The sequence below is a fragment of the Athalia rosae genome, chromosome 3 (genome assembly GCF_917208135.1).
Source record: "Athalia rosae chromosome 3, iyAthRosa1.1, whole genome shotgun sequence".
NCBI classification, from domain to species: domain Eukaryota; kingdom Metazoa; phylum Arthropoda; class Insecta; order Hymenoptera; family Athaliidae; genus Athalia; species Athalia rosae.
Genome location: NC_064028.1, coordinates 14,771,222 through 14,793,067, shown reverse-complemented (window position 1 = coordinate 14,793,067; position 21,846 = coordinate 14,771,222). Strand labels below are relative to the sequence as shown.

At 39.0% G+C, this 21,846-nt stretch overlaps 6 protein-coding genes across 12 annotated transcripts in view; 3 read left to right on the top strand and 3 right to left on the bottom strand.

Annotated features, from left to right (window-relative positions):
* LOC105691870 (protein tramtrack, alpha isoform) overlaps positions 1–604 on the bottom strand; it is a 57,919-nt gene extending 57,315 nt beyond the window's left edge. For both annotated transcript variants that reach the window (XM_020855820.2, XM_020855821.2), the window contains exon 1: positions 308–604. The gene's annotated coding sequence lies outside the window, so the exon portion shown is untranslated. The remainder of the gene's footprint in view (positions 1–307) is intronic.
* Positions 605–651: 47 nt separating this feature from the next.
* Positions 652–4,483, top strand: LOC105691869 (coiled-coil domain-containing protein 39). The gene is made up of 11 exons (XM_012410646.3): positions 652–889; positions 968–1,393; positions 1,467–1,688; positions 1,765–1,956; positions 2,045–2,260; positions 2,325–2,708; positions 2,768–3,022; positions 3,087–3,569; positions 3,652–3,864; positions 3,926–4,229; positions 4,303–4,483. The coding sequence occupies exons 1-11, from the start codon at positions 794–796 to the stop codon at positions 4,431–4,433; spliced, it is 2,922 nt and encodes a 973-aa protein (XP_012266069.2). The 5' UTR covers positions 652–793; the 3' UTR covers positions 4,434–4,483.
* An 862-nt stretch (positions 4,484–5,345) lies between these two features.
* On the top strand, positions 5,346–10,965 carry LOC105691919 (GATOR complex protein WDR59). Of its 4 annotated transcripts, none has more exons than XM_048653264.1 (20): positions 5,347–5,662; positions 5,799–5,848; positions 5,919–5,968; positions 6,128–6,341; positions 6,412–6,545; positions 6,620–6,769; positions 6,843–7,002; positions 7,079–7,158; positions 7,221–7,284; positions 7,353–7,558; positions 7,623–7,886; positions 7,950–8,100; positions 8,172–8,368; positions 8,450–8,583; positions 8,672–8,881; positions 8,946–9,072; positions 9,432–9,461; positions 10,050–10,210; positions 10,270–10,523; positions 10,605–10,965. In XM_048653264.1, exons 3-20 carry the CDS (start codon positions 5,948–5,950, stop codon positions 10,742–10,744), a joined length of 2,697 nt encoding a protein of 898 aa, XP_048509221.1. In that variant the 5' UTR covers positions 5,347–5,662; positions 5,799–5,848; positions 5,919–5,947; the 3' UTR covers positions 10,745–10,965. The 4 variants fall into 4 exon arrangements, with proteins under 4 accessions (XP_048509222.1, XP_048509221.1, XP_012266161.2 ...); XM_012410738.3 differs by having other exon boundaries at positions 5,919–6,054; XM_048653265.1 differs by lacking the exon at positions 10,605–10,965 and having other exon boundaries at positions 5,346–5,662; positions 5,919–6,054; positions 9,432–9,466; positions 10,270–10,409.
* Positions 10,893–13,293, bottom strand: LOC105691921. The gene is made up of 8 exons (XM_012410742.3): positions 13,020–13,293; positions 12,714–12,821; positions 12,425–12,634; positions 11,871–12,338; positions 11,715–11,784; positions 11,467–11,629; positions 11,170–11,394; positions 10,893–11,070 (listed from the first exon to the last, which is right to left on the bottom strand). Exons 1-8 carry the CDS (start codon positions 13,044–13,046, stop codon positions 11,043–11,045), a joined length of 1,299 nt encoding a protein of 432 aa, XP_012266165.2. The 5' UTR covers positions 13,047–13,293; the 3' UTR covers positions 10,893–11,042.
* Positions 13,294–14,041: 748 nt separating this feature from the next.
* On the bottom strand, positions 14,042–16,517 carry LOC105691920 (adenosylhomocysteinase). Its single transcript, XM_012410741.3, has 7 exons — positions 16,339–16,517; positions 15,967–16,157; positions 15,269–15,610; positions 14,971–15,186; positions 14,672–14,898; positions 14,426–14,591; positions 14,042–14,340 (listed from the first exon to the last, which is right to left on the bottom strand). Exons 1-7 carry the CDS (start codon positions 16,364–16,366, stop codon positions 14,209–14,211), a joined length of 1,302 nt encoding a protein of 433 aa, XP_012266164.1. The 5' UTR covers positions 16,367–16,517; the 3' UTR covers positions 14,042–14,208.
* A 144-nt stretch (positions 16,518–16,661) lies between these two features.
* On the top strand, positions 16,662–21,740 carry LOC105691922 (choline-phosphate cytidylyltransferase A-like). Of its 3 annotated transcripts, XM_048653280.1 has the most exons (10): positions 16,664–17,018; positions 17,219–17,350; positions 17,683–17,851; positions 18,834–18,942; positions 19,033–19,149; positions 19,224–19,375; positions 19,435–19,656; positions 19,759–19,926; positions 20,152–20,276; positions 20,612–21,740. In XM_048653280.1, exons 3-10 carry the CDS (start codon positions 17,735–17,737, stop codon positions 20,721–20,723), a joined length of 1,122 nt encoding a protein of 373 aa, XP_048509237.1. In that variant the 5' UTR covers positions 16,664–17,018; positions 17,219–17,350; positions 17,683–17,734; the 3' UTR covers positions 20,724–21,740. The 3 variants fall into 3 exon arrangements, 1 of the variants encoding a protein (XP_048509237.1); XR_007277754.1 differs by having other exon boundaries at positions 16,662–17,350; positions 20,152–20,395; XR_007277753.1 differs by having other exon boundaries at positions 16,662–17,350; positions 20,152–20,399.
* Positions 21,741–21,846: the final 106 nt, after the last annotated feature.

Here is a 21,846-nt window from a genome sequence, read left to right as displayed (position 1 = left end):
AGAAATGGGAACGATAAAAAAAAATGTATACGCCCCAGGCTAAACCCCCAGGGATTATTTAATCGGAAAAAACTACTGCCCGCGTAAAACCGAATGCTGGATTTACGAATTTGATTTTGAAGCTTTTCGATCGCCAGCGCCATCTACCAGGGAGGATATTTGTCGGAACTCGCAATCGCGGTGGTTTCGAGAATTTCAAATGACGATCGCAACCATGGCGACGAGAAAATTCTAGATGGGGAGGAAGTGTATATCCATTTTTTCGTCTAATTTAATTGCTTCCTAATTAGAAAAAAGCTTTACTCACCATATTCTGATGACGGGATCATGAAAATCGATAGTAACTCTCATCATGCGTGGTATTACGAAAAAGCCGTTGTTGGTATCCCCGATGACCCTGACAAGCAAATCACATATTCAAGGTTATTGTCGCCCTTCCGAACACCGACAGGATGATAGATGACCGGAATTAAGCACTTTTCATGAACATTTGTGATTTTTTATAACCGTCAAACCACAACACCTCAAACTTTTACGACGAACGAATGCGCACCCCTCCGCTTCTCACAATTCGCCGCCGACAACTGAAGAGCGCATCGATTACGCGCCGACTCGAGAACGATTTGAATTTCGAGATAATCGATTGCGGTATCGATGTATGTCACGGTAACACGTCTGCTAAGGAACTGTCATGCAATGTTTGTTAGTAGTTTGATTTTTATAACAACCGGGTATTGAATGAGAAATAGATACGACGAAATATTCTAATTGTCGGACGAAAAGTAGTGCAAAAATGGTATTAATTGAAGAGGTGCTCACGGAGCTCGGGTGGGACGATGGATTTCGTGTGCCTGTCGCTAATGCGGAAAATAAAAAACTCGAAGAGGAGGTAGGAGCCTTAGAATTTCTGTATTTAACGTTATTCCACTTATCGACTCTTATGTGATGGAAATTTTACTCGTCGTAGATTGAGAAGAGAACGAAGTATAAAAGTAGTTTGAGCTTGGAGCTGGAGACAATGACTCGTCGGATTGATTCCATGAAGAATCATGCCACAACTATTGCCAAGGAGCACGAACAAAATCAAAAACTGCTTAACGCACACTCGATGCAGCTGGATAGTGAAGATCATTTGTTCAGGCTTTGCAACAGTACCAGTTCAAAACTTGGCCAGGAGGTGCGAGAGTTTGAAAAGGAACAGCGTGATATCGCTCACAGAATTGAGCTAAGAAATGATGAGCTCCGCAAACTCGTAGAAAAGATTGAAATTCTCAAACGGGAAGCTAAATTTGACAAGGATCAGTTGCTACAGTGGGAAGAAGCCTTGCAAAGGGGTGAAGAAGACAATAAGATGATCGAGATGTACATGAAAACTGACAGTAAGAAATTTAAGGTAAGATTTTGTTCAACCCGGTGATTATTGACGTAGCATTCAACCTAATGTTCTGAATTTTTTTTATTCATAGGAACTTGAATTAAAACGGCAAAAGCTACGACTGCAGGTCGAAGGTTGTCGCTCGTCGATTATTACGGTGGTGAATGCTGTGTTTGAAATGGAAAACGTTCTTGACAAAACTGCCAGGCTCTACAGTGGGGCTTTGAAGGAACGTCAGCAGCTCATCGATCAGTGGACACATAGTGTGCTTGTACTTAAACAGAGAGACAGCGAGATTCACAAGGCTCTGAGGGTCCGGTACACTTTTTCAGGTTAAAAAACCTTCATCATGAAATCTATTTAACTCAGAGCCGGACTTTTTTGAATAGGAGATCGACAAGTTACGCGAACTCGGAAAAGAAAAACTGGAGGTTTTACAAGAGGCAGAAAAATTTCTGGATAATCAAATAAGTAATAACAAACAGCTCGAAGAGTATGTCAGGCAGTTGGAAAAAAAACTCGTGACAACTAAAGATGAGCGTTTAAAACTTTTGGAGACGTTTGATGCGTATACAACAGAAGTACGCCTTCTTTCTGATTCTAATATGAACAATATGTCTGAATGTGGATTGACGAACAAAAATAAATGATTTTTCCAAAACTTCACAGCTTCACATCTGCAAAAAGACACTTGCCAACATGGCCCAGCAGGTGCAAAATATAAGAGCGAAAAGAAAACGAGTGAAAGATGAGGTGGAAAACCGAAATGTTAAGTTGGAAGAATGGAGAAAGCAGATACAAGAGCTGAAGGAAACTTATGAAGACATAAACAATCGGGGAACAAATATTGCAGAGCGAACCAAACAGCTCGAGAACATGATAGAGGTATTATCCAGTATGCTCTATCTGCGATTTTCTTTTCGTTAAACCTTTCATACAATTTGTACAGAAAGAAGAAAAGTTTCAAAGTCTAATCATAAAGGAGGTTAATCGCTTTCAAGGATTAAGTTTACGAACCACCAGTCGAATAGCGGAGCTTGAGAATGAGATCAAAATATTAGAAGTGCAAATACAGAATGAGCAGAAAAAAATAGAATTGCTCATGATTTTTGGCACCAAAGAAGAGAAAAAATTGAAGGAGAAGATGGAAGCCATATATCACCATGATATTGAAATTCAAAAAGCACATATCAAGCTCAGACATTTGACCGGAGCAGAGCAGGACACAGCCGTTGTTGAAAAAAAGAAAAAAGCAATTGAAGACCTGCAAAAAACTTTGAATGAGAAAACCGATTTACTGAAATTACTTCAATCCCAGATCAACACACTGGAGGTAAACTAACTTATATTCTATGATATTAAAAATTCTAAGTTGCTGCTGCTTTGTTTTAGCATGACATGAAGAAATTATCAACTAGCATAGCAAGTGACGAGGCACAGTTGCAGTTTCTTAGAAATAAAAAACAGGACCAAATGTTACTAATGGAGGGAGGTGTAAAGCAGTTGAATATTGTGAAGCTTCGCAATGAGGAAACTCAAGTTACCGAAAATATTCTAAGATTGAGGATATCCCAGGCCGAACAAACGATTGCAAATATAGAAAACAAAGTCTATAATCTAGAAAAATATAAGCTGCAAATACAAGCGGTGAGTAACTACTGGACACTTATTCTCTGCTCTTACAATTTAATATGATTGTAACCATTCTCAGGCTATGCAAGAACGACGAGTGGAAATCAAAGCCCTGACAGAAGCTTTGAACATCAAGAAAAGGGTAGCTGCAACTGAGTCTTCGGAATTACGTCTATTGATTGGCGAACGCAAAAATCGAATACAGCAGCTTCAAACTAGGTACGACAATCTCATGTCTTGTTTGGGAACAACAGAAGATGGGACCCCTTTGACAACAACGTATATCAAAATAAAAAGTGCCCAAGAGAAATACGCCTTGCAGGAGCAGGGAGACCAATTAGATGAAACGATAAGAAGAACTGAGTATGAAATTCAGAGTATGGAGAACACCTTACGGATTGTAAATACATCAAATGATATGTATAAAAAAAGTTTGGGGCTCGTTGATGAGAGTGGCCCGGAGCAATTGGAACAAAAAAAATTGAACGAGGAAATGTATAGTGAGCTGGAAAGAGTCAGACGGAGCAGAGCTCAGTTGGAAGAGGTCAAAGGTGATTTGAAGGTAAGTAAATTGGATTTTTTCTTATATTTTTGCTCGGCAGAGTGTGGGGGTATCTAATGAATAGAAAATTTCTCTACGACAGATCATGGAAGATAATTACAACCAACTGTTAGCAGACATAGATAAAGCGAAAGAAGAACAAGCTTGGAAGCGACGCTGCCTACAGAATTTGGAAAATCAGATCACCGATCAGCAAGAAAAGCAGCTGAGGGCTGACAAGAGCTTCCGTAAGCTCTATAAAAGTATTCAGAACGCGAGTCTCTGCACTGACAACAACCTGATCTCATTGCAAGAGGTATGTTTGCTTGAAATTTTACCACTGCAGCTACGTCAAATTGATCTTTTGTTCGTGACAGAAAGACATTGCGATCCGTGAACTCCAGGAGCAAAATGGCCTAGCGCTTCAGCACATAACCGAATTGACTGTTCGCCATGCCGAAGCTGAACCCTATGTCCGAAAACTAATGTCAGAGAAGAACATGGTATTACCGTGCACCAACTATTTAAAGCCATCGCCAACTCCTAGTCGATGTCAGAGTAGCGCAAGCTCTATATCAACAAAAATGGCAACCAAGAAGACAGGGCAGGGATACTCTACTATTTGCCCATCAACCCCAGAAAGCCTTGGCTCTATCCTGAATATAGAAGCACACTTCAGTGGTGAATGCATGTCACATTAATCTTCTCTTTTGTGATTTTACCGAGTAAATTCAATATTCAACATATTTTGTAGACGAAAGTACACGTGGGGGGTCAAGGAAGTACACAAAGCCTACCATACGACCTAAGAAATCATCATCGTCGCGGTGCAGCACTTCATCCTCTTCATCAAACAGCAAGTCTAGTCTTGCGAAGCGGAAATAATTCAATTATACTATTTCAAAATTATCAATAAAATTTTTTGTCAAACCCTATCTGAATTATTCCATTTCTCATACTTTGTTGATTTTATTCTATAAAATTTAACCCGCTCGTTTGATTTAGTAATTTTAGTTGAAGACGCAATCTATCGATGCACAGAACAGAAATTGGAAATGTTGCTCACGTTTTTACCTGGTTTATAAAATCCTAATTGCTGGGTAACTTGTCGACAAATAATAGTTTCAACTCACTGATATATGTATATTTCTAACAGGCAGTAAACTTTGAAAAAATGACAATAATTGCTTCACAGACGTCGACAAATAAGAATTCATACGCTTCGAAAAAAACGTTGACCACAAATCAAAACAACAATTCAATTGTTTATGGAGCAGTTTGAACGCATGAACGAATTAGAACGAGTCGAGCCGAAGGCACCCGACCACCGTACGTGGTACGAGATTCCGTTGTAGAAAAATTATGGAGAATCCAGAAAAATTAATAAAATCACAACTCACCATTATCCGGATTGAAAAAGCGAAGATCTGGTACGAATGCTGCCAATTATTCATATGCACTGACTATAGTCTTCAAGTAAACTGCAGAGATTGTGAAATTATAGCAACACCCCAAAAATTGTTCCCAATAGAGCCACGCGGGGACCACTGAGTTTTATTTGTTGTCTCACTATTTTTAATTTGTTTAATCAAGCCACCATACACCTAGTTGAAGTAGAACTTTTTAATTTATCACACAGCTGATTGTCACAAGTTTTAGAATCCAATTATGATTCGATTAGCAAAGACTTGTACGGCGTTGACTGAAGTACGGAGAAGAAGTAGACGATTCGAAGTTCGATGAGACAATGGCGCCGCTGCGCCAGCGTTCTCGGATTATGGCCGTTAATGGCGGACCAATCACAGGGCGGGTAGGGGCGCGCTAGCAGACTGAGTTTGTTTGAGCCCATTCGCCTCATGAAAAATATTTTTCTTATAGCTGGCTATTGTGTCTTTCAAATTTTCAATCAACGTGGATGAAATCGAAATTGAGCAGTCGCCCTTTACTTCGGTAGACTTGTCCAGACATTTCTTATTATTTTCTGTAATGTCTCAGCATAACCTAGGAAAATGTTGACATTTATATCATGTTGACACCTGAGCAACCAACGATTTCACGAAATGTCGAAGCGTTGGGGCAGCGATTATGTGGTTGCGGAGCACAGGGATTTACAGGTAAAGCTTGAACGCTGCTTTGACCAATAGATATCTTTCCTGACAACCAAGCTAGGCCTATTCTAACGGTTGTCCAACTGTCATTTTATCTGAGAACCTGGTAGTTCTTTCCAATAAGAATTCTTTCTAATCACAGGCCAACACCATGGCGGTCGATGCCACCGGGAGCCTCGTTCTCTTAGCTGGGTGAGTCAAAAAGAATTTTGAAGAAATACTTTGTATTTACCTCTCCGATACTAATCCCAGTGTTTCATAGGCGGAGATACTTTGCGGTGAAGCAGCTAGATGAAGGGGCCGATACACTGCGTAAGTTTCAACGTCAGAGTAAATATGAAGTTGGATCAGCTGAGTGGAATCCCAATTCCCAGAATTGTCACCTATGCGCTATATCAGTGAGCGACTAATCACTTCTTATAAATCTGCCTTAGACTTTATCACGTGTCTTATTTTGTCCGCTTATTCTAGAGTAACAATCGGGTTGAGGTACTGAGTTTTCTTGGAGGAGATGGCTACGATCTGACAACTACGCATAGCTTGAGAGCCCACACACGTGTTGTGAGTGATTTGAACTGGCATCCTACAGAGCCTGATATTCTTGCTTCATGTAGTATCGATACATTCATACATGTTTGGGACATAAGAGATCAGCGTAGGCCATGCTTGTCACTTTCCGCTGTAGGTAAGTATCGAGTATTTGTTTGTGGCGCGGTGAAGCAATGGTATTCATCATCGAAGGGTCATTTTTTCAGCGGGAGCTTCACAAGTCAGATGGAACTGTCTTTCACAACATATTCTGGCTACTGCCCATGATGGTGATATTAAAATATGGGACCAGAGGAAAGGGAATAGTCCAATGCAGTACATAGCTGCTCATTTGACAAAGGCAACTAGTTATATTTTTCACCCACTAGATTCCCGATCATGTGGATCAAACTTTGTGTTTTACACTTTGTACAGATACATGGCCTCGATTGGTGCCCTATTCAGCAAAATCAATTGGCAACGTCCAGCCAAGATTGTACAGTGAAAATATTCGATGTTACTAATCCACGAAGAGCTGAAAGCATTCTCACGACTAGTGCTCCTGTTTGGCGAGCCAGATACACAGTATGTTTAGCTTGAACTATGCGTTAGCGAAGAGCTTTCAAAAATTATCCTGGAATTGGATTTTTATTTATAGCCATTTGGTGAGGGATTGGTGACGATAGTTGTGCCCCAGTTACGTCGTGGGGAAAACAGCTTGCTACTTTGGAATACATCAAATCTGACAGCCCCGATCTACACGTTTATCGGTCACACAGATGTTGTTCTAGAATTTCAATGGCGCCATAAGAAAAAAGGTGCGTAGAAATGTCTTCTTTCAGATGTTGGATATTTCTAATTCACAAAATTATCACTATTGTTCTCTGTTATCAGAACCGAATGACTTCGAACTCATTACTTGGTCCAAAGATCAGTGTTTGCGAATATTCAAAATAGATCCATTTTTACAAAAGGTGCGTTAACCAATGAGCTATATATGCTTCGAATTAGCTGACCTAATCATGTTAACTTTCAGCTTTGTGGACACGATTTGGACGATGGGACTGTGTATGCTCCTTATACTGAAGATAGTAACTTAAGTAAGTTAACAGCAATTCTCTAGTAATTAATGACAAATGATATATTTTTGATCACCAATATATTTTAGGAACGATACGGACAATGGAACAGCAGATGCAAGATGTACAGAATGACAGGGAAGTGAATTACATGTTATCTAAAATTGAAGATGGGAAAACAAATGCGGAATCGATCGTTTATTCCGCTACGGACAAAGAGGTATCCTCACCAACGCAACCAAAAACGCTGCAGCAGGAATTTTCTCTCATTAATATCAATATCCCAAATATTGAGGTTCGTAGTAGCGACTATATCAACTTCTCTCCCAGCCTTTTAATCATGATATTTTCTGTTACAGGTAAATGCTATGGACGCAGAGCAGCGAAGCTGCCGAGTGACTGCAGCCAATAAAAATTATAACGTCATATTGAAAGTGAATTTTCCTGGGAATTACCCATACAATGCCCCGCCGTCATTCCAATTCTGCCCAGGAACGACAATTGACAATACTGCTATGGCCAAACTGTCCAAAGTATTAAAACAAACTGCTCAACAACGGGTCAGAAAAAACCGGTCATGCTTAGAACCTTGCCTACGACAGTTGATCACCACTTTGGAACAGGTATGAATCTCTACTAAGTATAACTTTTTTCATCACTCAGTAGATCAATATCCGTTTGCCCAGATGTGCGTGAGTGAAGAATCCGAAGGGAAGCACTTGGGATACCGAATGCAGCATAGTTCAAATTTCCGAAACCCTAACAGTATATTTCCTAACTATCAAGACACTTATATTCCATTCCCTAGGACGTCGGGGGCAAAATTTTGCTGCGTAGGTATGAAATTCGCGAGTCATTTAATTTTTAACATACCAAGCCAGTCCTAGCAGTAAACACCCATTCTCCAGGAACACTGGTGTGCTTTGGTCGGACCCCATACGCGAGGAGGCCATCTATAAAGCCTGAAAGTACAACTCCGCGGGCGCTTTCAGCTTTGGGTTCAGGCGTCAGTAATAACGGGCATTTTCCACACATATATCCTCCTTATTCCCAATCAAATGCAACGGATAACATATCTATAAGCTCCTTCTATTTTCAAGAACGCGTAAGTTTTCAACTTTCAACCGTGCAGCTATCGGTATGAACCTTTATTTGTTATTGATGTAATTTTTATCGCTATAAACAGAGAGGGTCGAGACGGAGTTTGCATGGTTCGAGTCGCCAGCATTCGAAAGGTCCGCAAAAAAATAATCCAACAGTTACCATATATGATGCTTCGGCATTATTCTTTGTCAATAAAGAATTGGCAGAGAAATATATGTGAGTTTTACGTTTGAACTATGAATAATTAGAATTCGCCCGAGATGATATTAAATATGAATTCGGAGTTGCACATCATTTGTCACAGTATCAACATAACTGACATCCCTGGAATGTGTCAATACAATGCTGGGGTTGCTGCAACGCTCGAGCGACCAGATCTAGTCCAAGCCTGGTGCTTAGCTGCGCTTGTTATATCGCAGCCACTGTCTAGTCTGTTTTCAAATTGCTGCCACTCATCTGACATCGAGACTCCCTGGCCTCAGCATCCTTTTGGCCAAAACTTGATCCATTCTCTGTGAGTATTCCTGGCGACGGAGTCCCAGCCGAGTGCATTTACTGATCCTTAATTGATTTTGCAGCATACAACATTACGCAAGCCAATCAGATATACAGATGGCAGGTATGCTCAGCTGCACTTTCAGTTATCGTTCGGATAATCATGACTCTGCGCAAGGGCGTGCTATCAGCAAATCTGTAAATGTCAGCGTGAGTATAAAAGGCAATCAAGTAAATTATATTTCAGTTGGAGTTGTACTTACTGCTCGCTAAGACAGCTGAGAGAAACAATATTCTGCAGGTAACAAGCGCATAGCATTACTGGAATGCATGAGCTATGCTTGCACTATGAATGATCTATCTGTGTACCGCTTGTTTTTCCAGCAATATATTTTATTTTTCATACAATCGTCAATTTGGCGGAATTTACTTCATGCTTTGCCGAATTTTTTGAATGTTTTCAATTTTCTTGCTTTTCATCCCTGGCCTTTCTTATGCTTGATAAATACCATTTTGTCTGCAAGGCATGTTTCGCTTACCCAACTGACATTTTATTATCTCTGTTATAGAGGCTTACCACTGGGAAATGGTGGCAGAAGGTAAGGTAATAATTACACTTGAATAGTGCACTTGCAATAACAACTGCTTTCCTCGCAATTTTCGCCTTACTAATTGTAAGAGTTATGAACCCGTTTCATCCGTACATCCCTACTCCAACAAGTTTAGCGAATAAATAATACTTGGTGCTTTTTGTCATTTTCTTTTTTGATATATCGGTATATCAGAAATTTAGAGGTGAAAATTAAATGAAAGTCACACTGAATACCATTTTTTTCTGGTTACTTTGTAAATCTTAGCTCAGTGGGTGCATCTTTGAATAATAATTTTGCACGTACATTTCTAAATATACAGATACCTTAGCCATTAGATAATGGACCATGATTGAAAAAATCCTCCAAATAAAGGTATTTTCTTTAGATGAAGTTGAGTAATTTATGATCTGCATGCAACAGGCGTAACTAGTTCTTGACATTATTATTAAACAGTATCTACAAGCTTTTTATTTTTAATTTATTTTCAAAATCTATTTTTTGTAAATCAATCAAATACATTTGTACTTATCAATGATCCATTCGGATTTTCTCTAATGATCTGTAAAAGTAGAATGAAGAATGATTATATTTCAGCCTGGCGGTTCACCGTATCATACAATACATCCTGCAGACACGACGCTTGAAGGATGGAATTTTCAAAATCTTAAGCAGCACAGGTCTAACTCATGGTCTGAATCTCTTGACGATCTGAAATTCATCCAAGACTCGTTATTTGAACCAGGCAGAAGCATCAGGTAATTATTTTCCCAGTAAGGAATGACCGGAGATTATGATCCAAGATATGTTTTCATAGGCTTTTAGATGAAAAGAACACAAGCCTGTATGACAGTTACAAAAAAGCTTATGCGGAAGTCCTGCATAGATGGAGGCTGCTGGATGCTAGAGCGCAAGTTCTCAAACATGTCAGTGTTCCACCTATCGATTCCCACAAAGCAGTTGATTTTCAAATCGAATGCTATGTGTGTAAAAAATTCAGCCAGGGTCCGCAGTGTAATAACTGTAGACGATTAGCGTTTCAGTGCGTCATATGCCACATATCTGTCAGAGGTGAATAATAAAAAAACAAAATTCCGGCTCATAATGGAGCTTCAAATAAAATCTGGGTCTCAATATCCTTCGATGTTACAGGTCCTAGCAATGTCTGCGTGGTTTGTGGACATGGCGGTCACACAGAACACCTGGCAGCATGGTTTACCACAAAAACCTTGTGCCCAACAGGCTGCGGTTGTAATTGTCTTAATGAAAGCACGACTATGATGAAGAATTGAGTAAGATTGAAAATATTTTGGTGCAATAGGATTAACTAGGTATAATTTTTAGGTGTATGTAAGTAGGTATTATAATTGTAAAATTGGGTGGAAGACATCCTCGACTACGACTGAAGCGATACGGTAAAAAATAATTTTGAAACGTTAGTGAGTTATTATTCTTTACGTATCTTATTAGACAATCAGTTTGATCATACAGGAGAATAAACATTTTTTTCGAATCCGGCAAGTGTACTACCATCATAAAAAATAATCCTCAACCACGGGAGTTGGCTCAGGAAACGCTGGTTCGTCCTCATCACAGACGCGTTGTTCGGTTGTAGCAGCTGCATGGACAGGTTAATCAAATGGTTAAAAAAGCCTCCGCTGAATAGCTTATTTACACTACTATATAGTTGTAGTTTTTACTTATTTATTTATTTTACCTTTCGAGAAGGCGCCGCTTCAGCTCCGGTGGATAAGCAACGTATATATAGTGATCTGGCACTTCTGCGTTGGCAGAGGGAGGCTCTTGTCCGGGCTCCAATTTTACTCTACCCTCCTTTCGATGATCGATCTTAGAATTATGCAAAGGTGACGACACCTCCCTGACTCTACCGTGCGAGTGCACATTCTCCGAAACTCCATCAGCTCTCATTTCGTGTACCGAGCTGAAAATAACTATCTCAGTTTTTTGCACAAAAAATCGCTTGATCCTAGCTCATGTTATTATTATCACTCACTCGAACAATATCCAAATAATGTAGTAACACATGGACATTCCAAGGGACATTAACATCGCTAATATGAACAGCAAATGCCAGGGTATCTGACGCTGCTGTCCTCTAGTATCTTCCCAATATTTTTCGCAGGTCAAATACCAGCATACAGCTCGATTGAGTTCACCTAATTTATAAAAACGAACAAATTGATGTCATTGAAATGAAAAACAGCTGATTACAATGGATCGCTTATAAAAATCAATAAGCACCTTCGACTTCTGTGAAATCTTGCATAGACAAATTGACGAGCAAACCCGCGATGCAGTCACGAACAAGAATCTGAACCAAAAAAAAAGTATACAATTGTAGCAAATAGTGTGTGTCAATGATGTGGAATATTTGATTGCGATAATTCGTATCTATACCTCGCATCTTATTTTTAGTTTCAGAAGCTCTTCTGGTTTGCAGTTTGACTTCAATTTTTGCAGTTCGAAGAGACGTTGTTGTTTTCTGTCTATAGCCGGCAGAGCAGAGTCCACTAGATGATTACTGTCACATATGTCTCGTGTCTTATTGTTATCAGACCCTATCATTTTTTGTTTCTGATGATTTATAGTGAAATGATCGTCCGGCGTGTCCCTCCGGTCGCAATAATGATGCATAGGTTCGCCGCTAGCCCCGGATATTTGGAATTTGTCATTGAAGATTCTGACAAGATCGCGAGAGCCCGAAGGAGCGACAGTAGTTTGCTTGGCTGTTGTTTCTCTCCAGACCTCCAGATCAGTGTTCACTGAGCTCGAATCGTCGATAGATGATCCCTCCAAGTCCTGAGTTAACAAAACGTCGCACCTCATGATATCACAATAATCGGCGAGGCATACAGCATCTTCGGCCTTAAAGAAGAAAAGGAATAAGAAACAGAAATATCCTTTGCTCTAAATTTTCTGAAAAATGAGTTAAAATCTAGTTGTATACAGACCATATTGATGTCACTCTTGTGCCTGTTGTCGAAGTGCATGTCGAGATGCCTCTCCTCGTAAAAAGATTTCCCACATAATCCACACGTCCATTGTGATGGTCGGTGTTGATACTTGGCCGCCTGCTGTGGGTGAAATATATCCCGAGTCCTATGGAACGGGCAGTCGAGGGGGAGCTCGACTTGGTATTTCTTCAATACGGGGATCCATTTCTAGGCAAACGGTAACAGGTACATGTAAGTAGAAGAATGAATCAGATGTAGAAAACTAGAGTTGATAATTATGCCTCACCTTTTGTACTATTCTTCGTACCACGGAGGCACTGTCTCGAGGGCATGATATTTTGAAAACACTTGGTCCCGGCCATGGGATTTGACACAGGAGCACCACTGCCAAAATCTGTTAACGTACATGTAATCATTGTAATCAAGTGTTGGGATAATTGACACGGTTACGTGAATTATGAGGATTAAAATACCCTCGCGCAAGCGAATGAGCCTACCGCAAGAGGGAAAATTGATTTTTTTTTAGTCTAGTGATGATGACGCAGGTAATTCTCGGATGCGCGACAATTTTGTTTAAAATGGTTTATTATACCTCCAAGTAAAAGGATTTGGTCTTCATTCATATCCCATATACTCCACAAACTTTGGTTTACGAATTAGAACCACCTGGCGATATGATTAAGATGAGAAAATTTGTACATATTGTGCGACGAATCGAACCATCGGGTGCGCGGAGATAGAATTTTTCGCCTTCCCTTCTTCCCTCTTCCTTCCTTCCTTCGTGCCTACGTTCTTCCCACAGGCGACATGTCGATCAAGATGCGCGAGCACTTCGCATCCGCGCACTGTTATCGTGCTTACCTACTTCGCAATTAATTTGCCTATGAAACTTTGGAAATAAATTTGATACGATTACGCAGAAGTTTGTGATTGATATGATGATGAAAAATATACGATACATATGGTCATAGTTACCTTTTCATTATAAGATCAAGTAATCTAGTATTTGTCAACTATCTTTCATCAAAAGTACTTCAATTGAAAATTGTATAACTACGTAAGCCTGGAAGCTCTATCAAATAATTTATGAATAAAAAATTTCCTGGGAAAATTCGAAATAATTCAACGCGCCATTTGCGGCAAAGTTGGTGCTTTAAGTTGCAACCAGAGGTCCCATTGTGGGTCCCAGGATTTTTTTTTACATATCCCTGCTCTTTGCTTTGAGTCACCCCGGAAGGTGGTGCCCTCGTTGAAGGTCGAAGAACCAACTTTAGCGCAATAGAGAGCGCGTCAGGATATTTCAAATTTGTATAAGATATCATCCGCGCGCTCTTTGCGCGCGCCGCATCGCATAGCTGAAGTCGAATGATTTAAAAATATTTAATCTTCAGTCCCAGGAATTGGAAAAATCTAAAACCCATAGCCCTTGGTTGTGTTCGATTTCAACCCTCCATCGCAACAAAATTTTGCCCAGGGTGAATTATGTTATTCTATCGCAGAACGCGCGAGCGACATATTTGTCATTTCTCATTTTTGAATGCGAGATCGACATGTTCCGAGTGAACATCAGCTCTTCAACAAAGGATATAAAATAAATGTACGAATCAGTCAAACTGCATTTCGAATTATCATGTGATGTATTTATTTTACACATTCAGGCGTGGTGACGTGACATACACAACATACACACACACGCACACACACAGGCACACACCCACCTAATTAAAATTCACAATTGATATCCCCAGCAGCTCTGAAGCTGGTTTTTCCTCTTTCTCCAACTAGTATCTGTAGTGTTCAGGTTTGTACGGCCCGTTAACGGGTATATCTAAGTACTTTGACTGATCTGGTGTCAACTTAGTAAGTTTGACGCCAAGGTGATCAAGGTGAAGTGTAGCGACTTCTTCATCGAGCTATTAAAAAATAAAAGAACAGGTTTCTGTAATGGGAATAAACCAAGACATGAAACAAGAAGTATTGAGTGGTAAAATAACTTACAGTTTTAGGTAGCATGTGAACGCCTATAGAGTACGTGCCAGGCTTTGTCCAAAGCTCAATTTGTGCCAAAACTTGATTTGTAAAGGAGGCGCTCATTACAAAACTAGAGTGTCCTGTAGCACAGCCAAGGTTCACCAAACGTCCCTCAGCCAGAATTATTACGTGTCTGAAAATTGAATTTGGTTGAGAATGATTTCACAAGTTGAATTCTTTCCAGTAGCTAGCTCAACATTTTTGGAAACTCACCTCCCATTAGCTAGTTCATAACGGTCAACCTGAGGCTTGATGTTTATCTTTGACTTGGCATTTTTCTCCAGCCACGCAACCTGAATCTCGCAGTCAAAGTGTCCAATGTTACACACAATCGCATCCTCAGGCATTTTGAGGAAATGCTCGCCAACAATGATGTCTTTGCATCCTGTTGTCGTCACATAAACCTGACCTTTCTCCGAAGCCTCATCCATTGTTGTCACCTATAAAATAAAGTACAGGTAAATAAACTTTTATTTATTTGATCCTATGCTCATTTAATTAGGGTTTCTCACCTCATAGCCTTCCATAGCTGCTTGGAGGGCATTGATAGGATCGATTTCCGTAATTATAACACGCCCTCCTAACGCCCGGAGACTCTGTGCACACCCTTTCCCAACGTCACCGTATCCAGCGACAACGCAAACTTTTCCAGCAAGCATCACGTCAGTAGCTCTCTTGATACCATCTATAAGCGACTCTCTGCATCCATACAGGTTATCGAATTTACTCTGAAAATATAAAGCAGCTTTAGAACCAAAATTACTTTGAATTGAATTAAAGAGAAATACGGAAGAATATTTAAATTTTTACCTTTGTAACTGAATCATTGACGTTTATCGCGGGGACTTTAAGCTTCCCATCCTTCACCATACGATAAAGATTGTGTACGCCAGTCGTTGTTTCTTCAGAAATTCCCAGGCAATCTTTCAGGTACTCTGGAAACTTTGTGTGTACCAGATTCGTGAGATCTCCTCCGTCATCGAGAATTAAATTCAGAGGTTTACCGTCCTTGAAAACGAGGGTCTGTTCAATACACCAGATATATTCTTCGTCAGTTTCCCCCTTCCAGGCATAAACCGGCACACCAGTTTTCGCAATCGCTGCAGCGGCATGGTCCTGAGTACTGAAAATGTTGCACGATGACCATTGTACCTGGAAATTTTTATCATTCTTCATTTTTGGTTACATAACAAATATGCAATATTGTTTACACTATTAGGCTCAAGTCGTGTCCTAAAACAGTTTCGTCAGAGTTTCACGATAGGCATTCAGTCTGTCGTCATCTGAGGTCATAGGTACTAAGATAGCAATTTTTTTACATCTCATTTTACATGATAACAATGTGGTATTATTGAAATTCAGATAAGTAGCAATCTGGCAGGAGACAGGAAACCTCAGTATAGTAAACGAGCCTATATTTTACATAATAATTCCTTGACCTCATGAACCATGACCTTTCTTCGAGTATTTTTTTCTTGTTTATTATAATGAGAAAAAGATTACCATACCTCTGCTCCAAGTTCGGTGAGGGTCTCGATAAGCACCGCAGTCTGAACGGTCATGTGAAGGCACCCCGCAATCCTAGCTCCTTTTAGTACTTTGGATGGTCCATACTTTTGCCGGACTGCCATCAAACCAGGCATCTCATTCTCCGCTAGCATTATTTCTTTTCTGCCCCATTCCGCCAGCGACAGATCAGCTGTAATAAATTTATACCACACTTGTTTTATTTCCTACATTGTTAAAGTACAACAATGGAGATTGAAGTAATGTATGATTATTGGGAGCCGGCCACGTGATCTGGATAACCTAATGGTATAACGCTCAGAATGTAATAATGTATGCATATTTTATGTGAAACGGAAACATTTTCTACTCACCGACTTTGAATGCGGGTTTTGTTGCCATTTCTTCACAAGTTTTCAAATGTAGTAGCGACTTATTCGTGCTTATTAGAATCGGCGAACTCAGAACCACCCTCTAGCTGCGATCGGCTGTGCTACAGTAGTGTGCAGTAGCACTCGGTAGAATTGCTGTGAGCAGAATCGCACTATAAAAAACAGTTGCGCTTGCGCCGCGAACGTTTCTATTTCGCCCCGTCGACAGTGCGTTCGACGCGCTAGTTGGTGTCTGCTTCGGCCAGCTGATGATAATAATTATTAAAATACGTCATACAATACAGTGTGCTGTAAAATTCTGACAACGATTGACTGCGTGGACTTCGTGGAGCGTGGGGTGGTGAAAAAAAAAAAATAATTCATGAGAGGTGGGAATTGGAATCACGGTGAAAAATTCAGTCATGTCAGATGTCTGGGATGGTAAAGTTCCAGTTGTGCGCGTGTAGCCGCTACCTTCGCCCATTGCAAGCAGATTTTTACTTAAATTTATAGAAATTAATCCAACTCTGAAGCGATACCGTTTCCAAAAACGTCAAATGGGCGGGCCTTGTGTATGACATTCACTGAATACCACAAAAATTTCTAGACACAAACGTGTCATCGAATAACTTGAATCCCCGGTTGTAGTTCGACCCCGTTCTCGGGTGTGATTTTATAACACGGTACAGTTCTATTATGATCTAGAGCTTTAGATATTTGGAGATTACAATCATCGAATGAGGTGGTTTTTATCAGCCTGGATTTATTTCATCTTGATGAGATCGTTATAAACAGTTTTAAATGTCATAATATACACGGTTATCGGTGCAACCTAAAAACCCGGATACCTTGAGACCCAATTAATGAAACGAAATTTGTGTAGATGTTTATACCAAAAAGTATATAAACTCATCACCACGTCGTTGGCTGGCACAACCGATAATCTAAACAACTAAAATTATTCCAAACGGTTTATTTTCTACCCACGTCAACGTGGTGTGACACCCAGCTGCAGGTATCTATACATATAATCTATCGTACGATACCACGTATAATGGCATGATCATAATTAATCGCCGCTGCAAACTACACATACACAATCTATGTGTATGTCACATTTATTCGCTATCTAGATTACTGTATGTACTAACTAATGCAAGACGGTCCTGCTGTTATGAAAAAAAAAAACTAAACCGGCAAACTGCCTCTTTACTCAGACGGTATAACTATAGCAACTTTTAAAATAACCGGGATTGTGTAACAAATATGTAACTTAAATCATGCAGAGAATATTTCTGTGATATATTACTCATTGTGTTTTTGCATTTGCTTATATTTTTATTTCAGTTTGGCTACCGGACAGGTGACGGTCATTATTTTCACCTGATCATTCTGTAAAATGTCAAGAAAGCGAGCCAGGGAAGAGATGATAATGAGCGGTAAAACGTCGCACACTTCCAATGACCATGACGATAACAATGCAACATGTTCTAGGGAGAACTCGCCAGCTCATCCGGTCCGTTTTTTTAAATATTCTAATAAAAAATCAGGGAATTGTCTGAATATGCAGAATTTCTGGATAGACTTCTTCAGGTTTAGAGGCTCTGGTTCTTTTAAAGATTTATTCCTAATGGACAGAAGTTCACCGATAGTTTCTCAGTTATTACTGATAAAGATTCTTCGTTCTAAAACAGTTTACCCAGGGTCAAAGTTTATCAAAAGAACTCTACAGCCAGAGAATCTGATTACACGATATTATTTATAAGGCGTATTCTTTCAAGACATCTATGTACTCCGATAACATTACATAAAATTTTCAAGATTGATCCCAATTTTTTCCCTTAATCCCTTAGGTGCACTGTGATTTTGCTTAGGACTTTGAAGTAAATTTATGAACGTCCAGCTTCGTGCTGAAACTACGTTCAATCATTTCTCTCCAACTGCGTACATAACATACCAACTTTGAAAAAAAATTAATTTCGTTGCAACCTTTGATTACTAAGGTTCTAAAATTAGACATATCTTGTTAGATAACGTGAGCAACACCTAGCCGATCGAAAGACCCAAGTGAATCCTGTGTACTTACAATTTTTTCCTAATGTTGTAATTAAGAGTTTTATAGCTACTATATCTATTCTCGTCAATTAACGAATCCGTAATTCGCATCATTGAACTTCCCGTCCTTCGACACTTGTTAGGATACCTGTGTTCAATGCATCATTATCATTATTATGCATTTATTCATCAGCATCTATCTCTCTCTGCAAGTTCGTTTAATTATTGATAACTGAGATTTGAGCCATCGACATTTTTCGCGTCAGGTTTCCGATTGTCCCTGGTATTTGAGGCCAATATCCTAAAATGCGTTATCGAGTAACAGTATCCACAATTTTCAACAGTTAGATAACTCGACCTCCATCTAGTCTGAATGACTGAATTATGAACAACCCTCTTAACTTTTTTTGAATGTAATCGATTTTTTTTCTCTGATACTACAGTCGATCTGCAAAGAGGCACCATTTAGCGATGAAATAGAGGCTGGCATTGAACGAGATTCCTGCGACTACTCGATAAGAGTAACTGTAAAAGAAGCAAAATCTGGAAAAGGCATGTACTACACATAGACCTAAGTGTCGTATCTTTGGGTTTCCTTTCTCTTCTACCTGTGATTACAACTTTATAATTTCATTTATGTAGCTCCGAGAAGGCTCAGGGTTTATGCTGATGGAATTTATGACCTGTTTCACCAAGGGCATGCGCGACAGCTCATGCAGGCTAAGAACATCTTTCCAAATGTCTATCTCATAGTTGGAGGTAAGTATAACTGAAGCCTCAGCCAAAAACACCTTTTCTTGTTCAATGATTTCTAAATATTCCTCGATTTACAGTATGTAGCGATGAACTAACGCACAGTAAAAAAGGTAGGACAGTTATGACTGATTCTGAAAGGTACGACGCAGTGAGGCATTGTCGATATGTCGACGAAGTTGTCAGAGACGCTCCCTGGGCACTGGACGACGATTTTCTTATCAAACACAAGGTTAGAAATGACAAGTAAATAGAAACATTTACATGAACTCATCTAATCATAAATTACAGATTGATTTTGTTGCACACGACGACATTCCTTACATTACGGATGACGGATCTGACGTCTATGCATGGCTTAAAGAAAGAGGGATGTTTGTTGCAACAGAAAGAACCGAAGGAGTTTCAACCTCGGATATTGTTGCACGTATAGTAAAAGACTACGATATTTACGTGAGAAGGAATCTAGCCCGGGGCTACAGTGCCAAGGAACTGAATGTCTCATTTCTCAGCGTAAGATGCACTTATTTGTCACGCAATAGTAATTTCAGATTTTCATTCTGGATTGCTTTTTTAGCATTAACGGAATCATGATGGGCGTTTTTTTTTAATCAGGAAAAGAAGTTTCGACTGCAGAATAAAATTGACGATCTAAAAGACAAAGGAAAACGAGTGATGGAAAATATTGGAGAGAAAAGGGTCGACATGATAAGTAAATGGGAAGAAAAATCTCGCGACTTCATCGATGCTTTTCTTTTGTTATTTGGAAGGGAGGGCCGCCTGGTGGGTATTTTGATATCTCTGATATACCTCAGACTTTTTTACACCCTCACTTTTTTTATCTTGATTTTACCTTCTGTCGAATAAAAATAAACTTTAAGTTAAGAGAATAAATAAAAAAATGTTTTCCTAGTTAGATTTTGTTATTTTGTCTGAGCAATGATTTGAAGATAATCACAAGTTTTTAATTTTTTTTAATGGGAGGCGTCTCTTATTTATTGTCCGCAGTCCACAATATGGAACGAAAGTAAAGGTCGTTTGATGCAGGCGCTATCTCCACCTGCGAGTCCCAAAAGAGATGGAAGCCCTAGCAGCAGCAATAGCAGCAACAATGACAACGATGATCAGACAAGGTACATCAATGCGTTTGAGATTATCGATTAATCTCCTACATCTTCACTACTACTACTACTACTACTACTACTACTACTACTACTACATCACTTCACACCACTAACACGCGTCTCTGCTTGTGCGTTAGTATTTGATATTTTATATAAAAACGGTTCTACTAAAATTTTTCTCGTTTCTAACAACTTCATCGCATTCATTTTTATTTGCGCTTAAAACTATTAGTTATTATTGGAAAATAGTAAGTCTTCATTATATCTCGGCATTTGAGGACACAAAATCTGATTTATTTCGTAGTTTTAAAGAACTTGAAGTTAATCATATATAAATTTTCCAGTCCCCCGCCAAAGAAGAGTGGCCGTTATGAATTCGCCTTACAGAATAATCACTACACAAGTGATGATTATAGCGACGATGATGACGAGGAAAAGGCAGAGCGGTCTAAGTAGCTGTGCGAAATTTTGCAATCCAGCAGCGTAGCTAATTAGTCTATTTTCTTCTTTTATACAAACAAAATTTGTTACCAACAATTTCGAACGGTGTTAAGGTTCATCAAGAACCAAATTTCTTTTGCAACTTCCGTTTAACTTTTTTTTTCTTTCGTTTTTCAACTTTCGTCATTACGCAGAAAATAATACAATATCCGATCATTTGGTGTCAATATTCAAGCATGTGTTTAAAAAAATGGTATGGAGGAATTCTGGTACGAGCAGAGAATAATACAAACCAAAGCTTGAAAGTAAGGATTTGAATTATGACCTAAAGCTAGCAGTGATAATTATAATTCGAAATAAAAATTGTTGCTATTATCTATTTTATTGAATCATGATGGTTGAGGGTATTTTTTTTCATTGATTCTCTCTCTGCTCTTTGTTGCTCATATAGTTTTATTCAATTTTGTTCAGTAGCGTGATGAAACAATTGCTTGATCGAATTTAAAATTCTCTAAAAAACGACTTTATAAAATTATATGATAATAATCTGTGCTGCGAGTATTTTATACATGAGAAAAAGCGTTTTCTATAAACAAAAAGAGATGTGTAATTATTGCTATTCTATTAATCTCCTATCTATTGTAATCGTTAGGTATTTAATATGGATGATATGAAAACTATTTAAAAAAAAACTTAGGTATAGTTGATACAGGATTTTAATAAATCCATCAACGTATTATTAATTGAAAAAAAAACTACGCTAACTTATGAAATATTGTAGGTAATAACTAAAGAAATTTAACATTTAATTTGTTGCTTAGTAAATTCTGGTTTACCAGCTGTTGAAGAAGTCTAGGCGTTTCTGTACCTATCTTTAGGTATGAACGTTGAGTAATAATAAGTATGACTTTATTATAATAATGAATGATGATTGTTTCATAAGACTGTGGAACAAAAGTGTGCTATATTTAATTTTTTTTTTTTTTTGTTCTACGGGGTAATAAATAAAAACATGTTGATGTTTTAACAATATTGCATTCTTGGCTATGTGTGGACTAGAAGGTGGGTCATGTAAACTCCCCTGTCCTCAAAAATTTGCATCTTGCATCAAACTACCAGCGCCATCTTACCTCCGCTT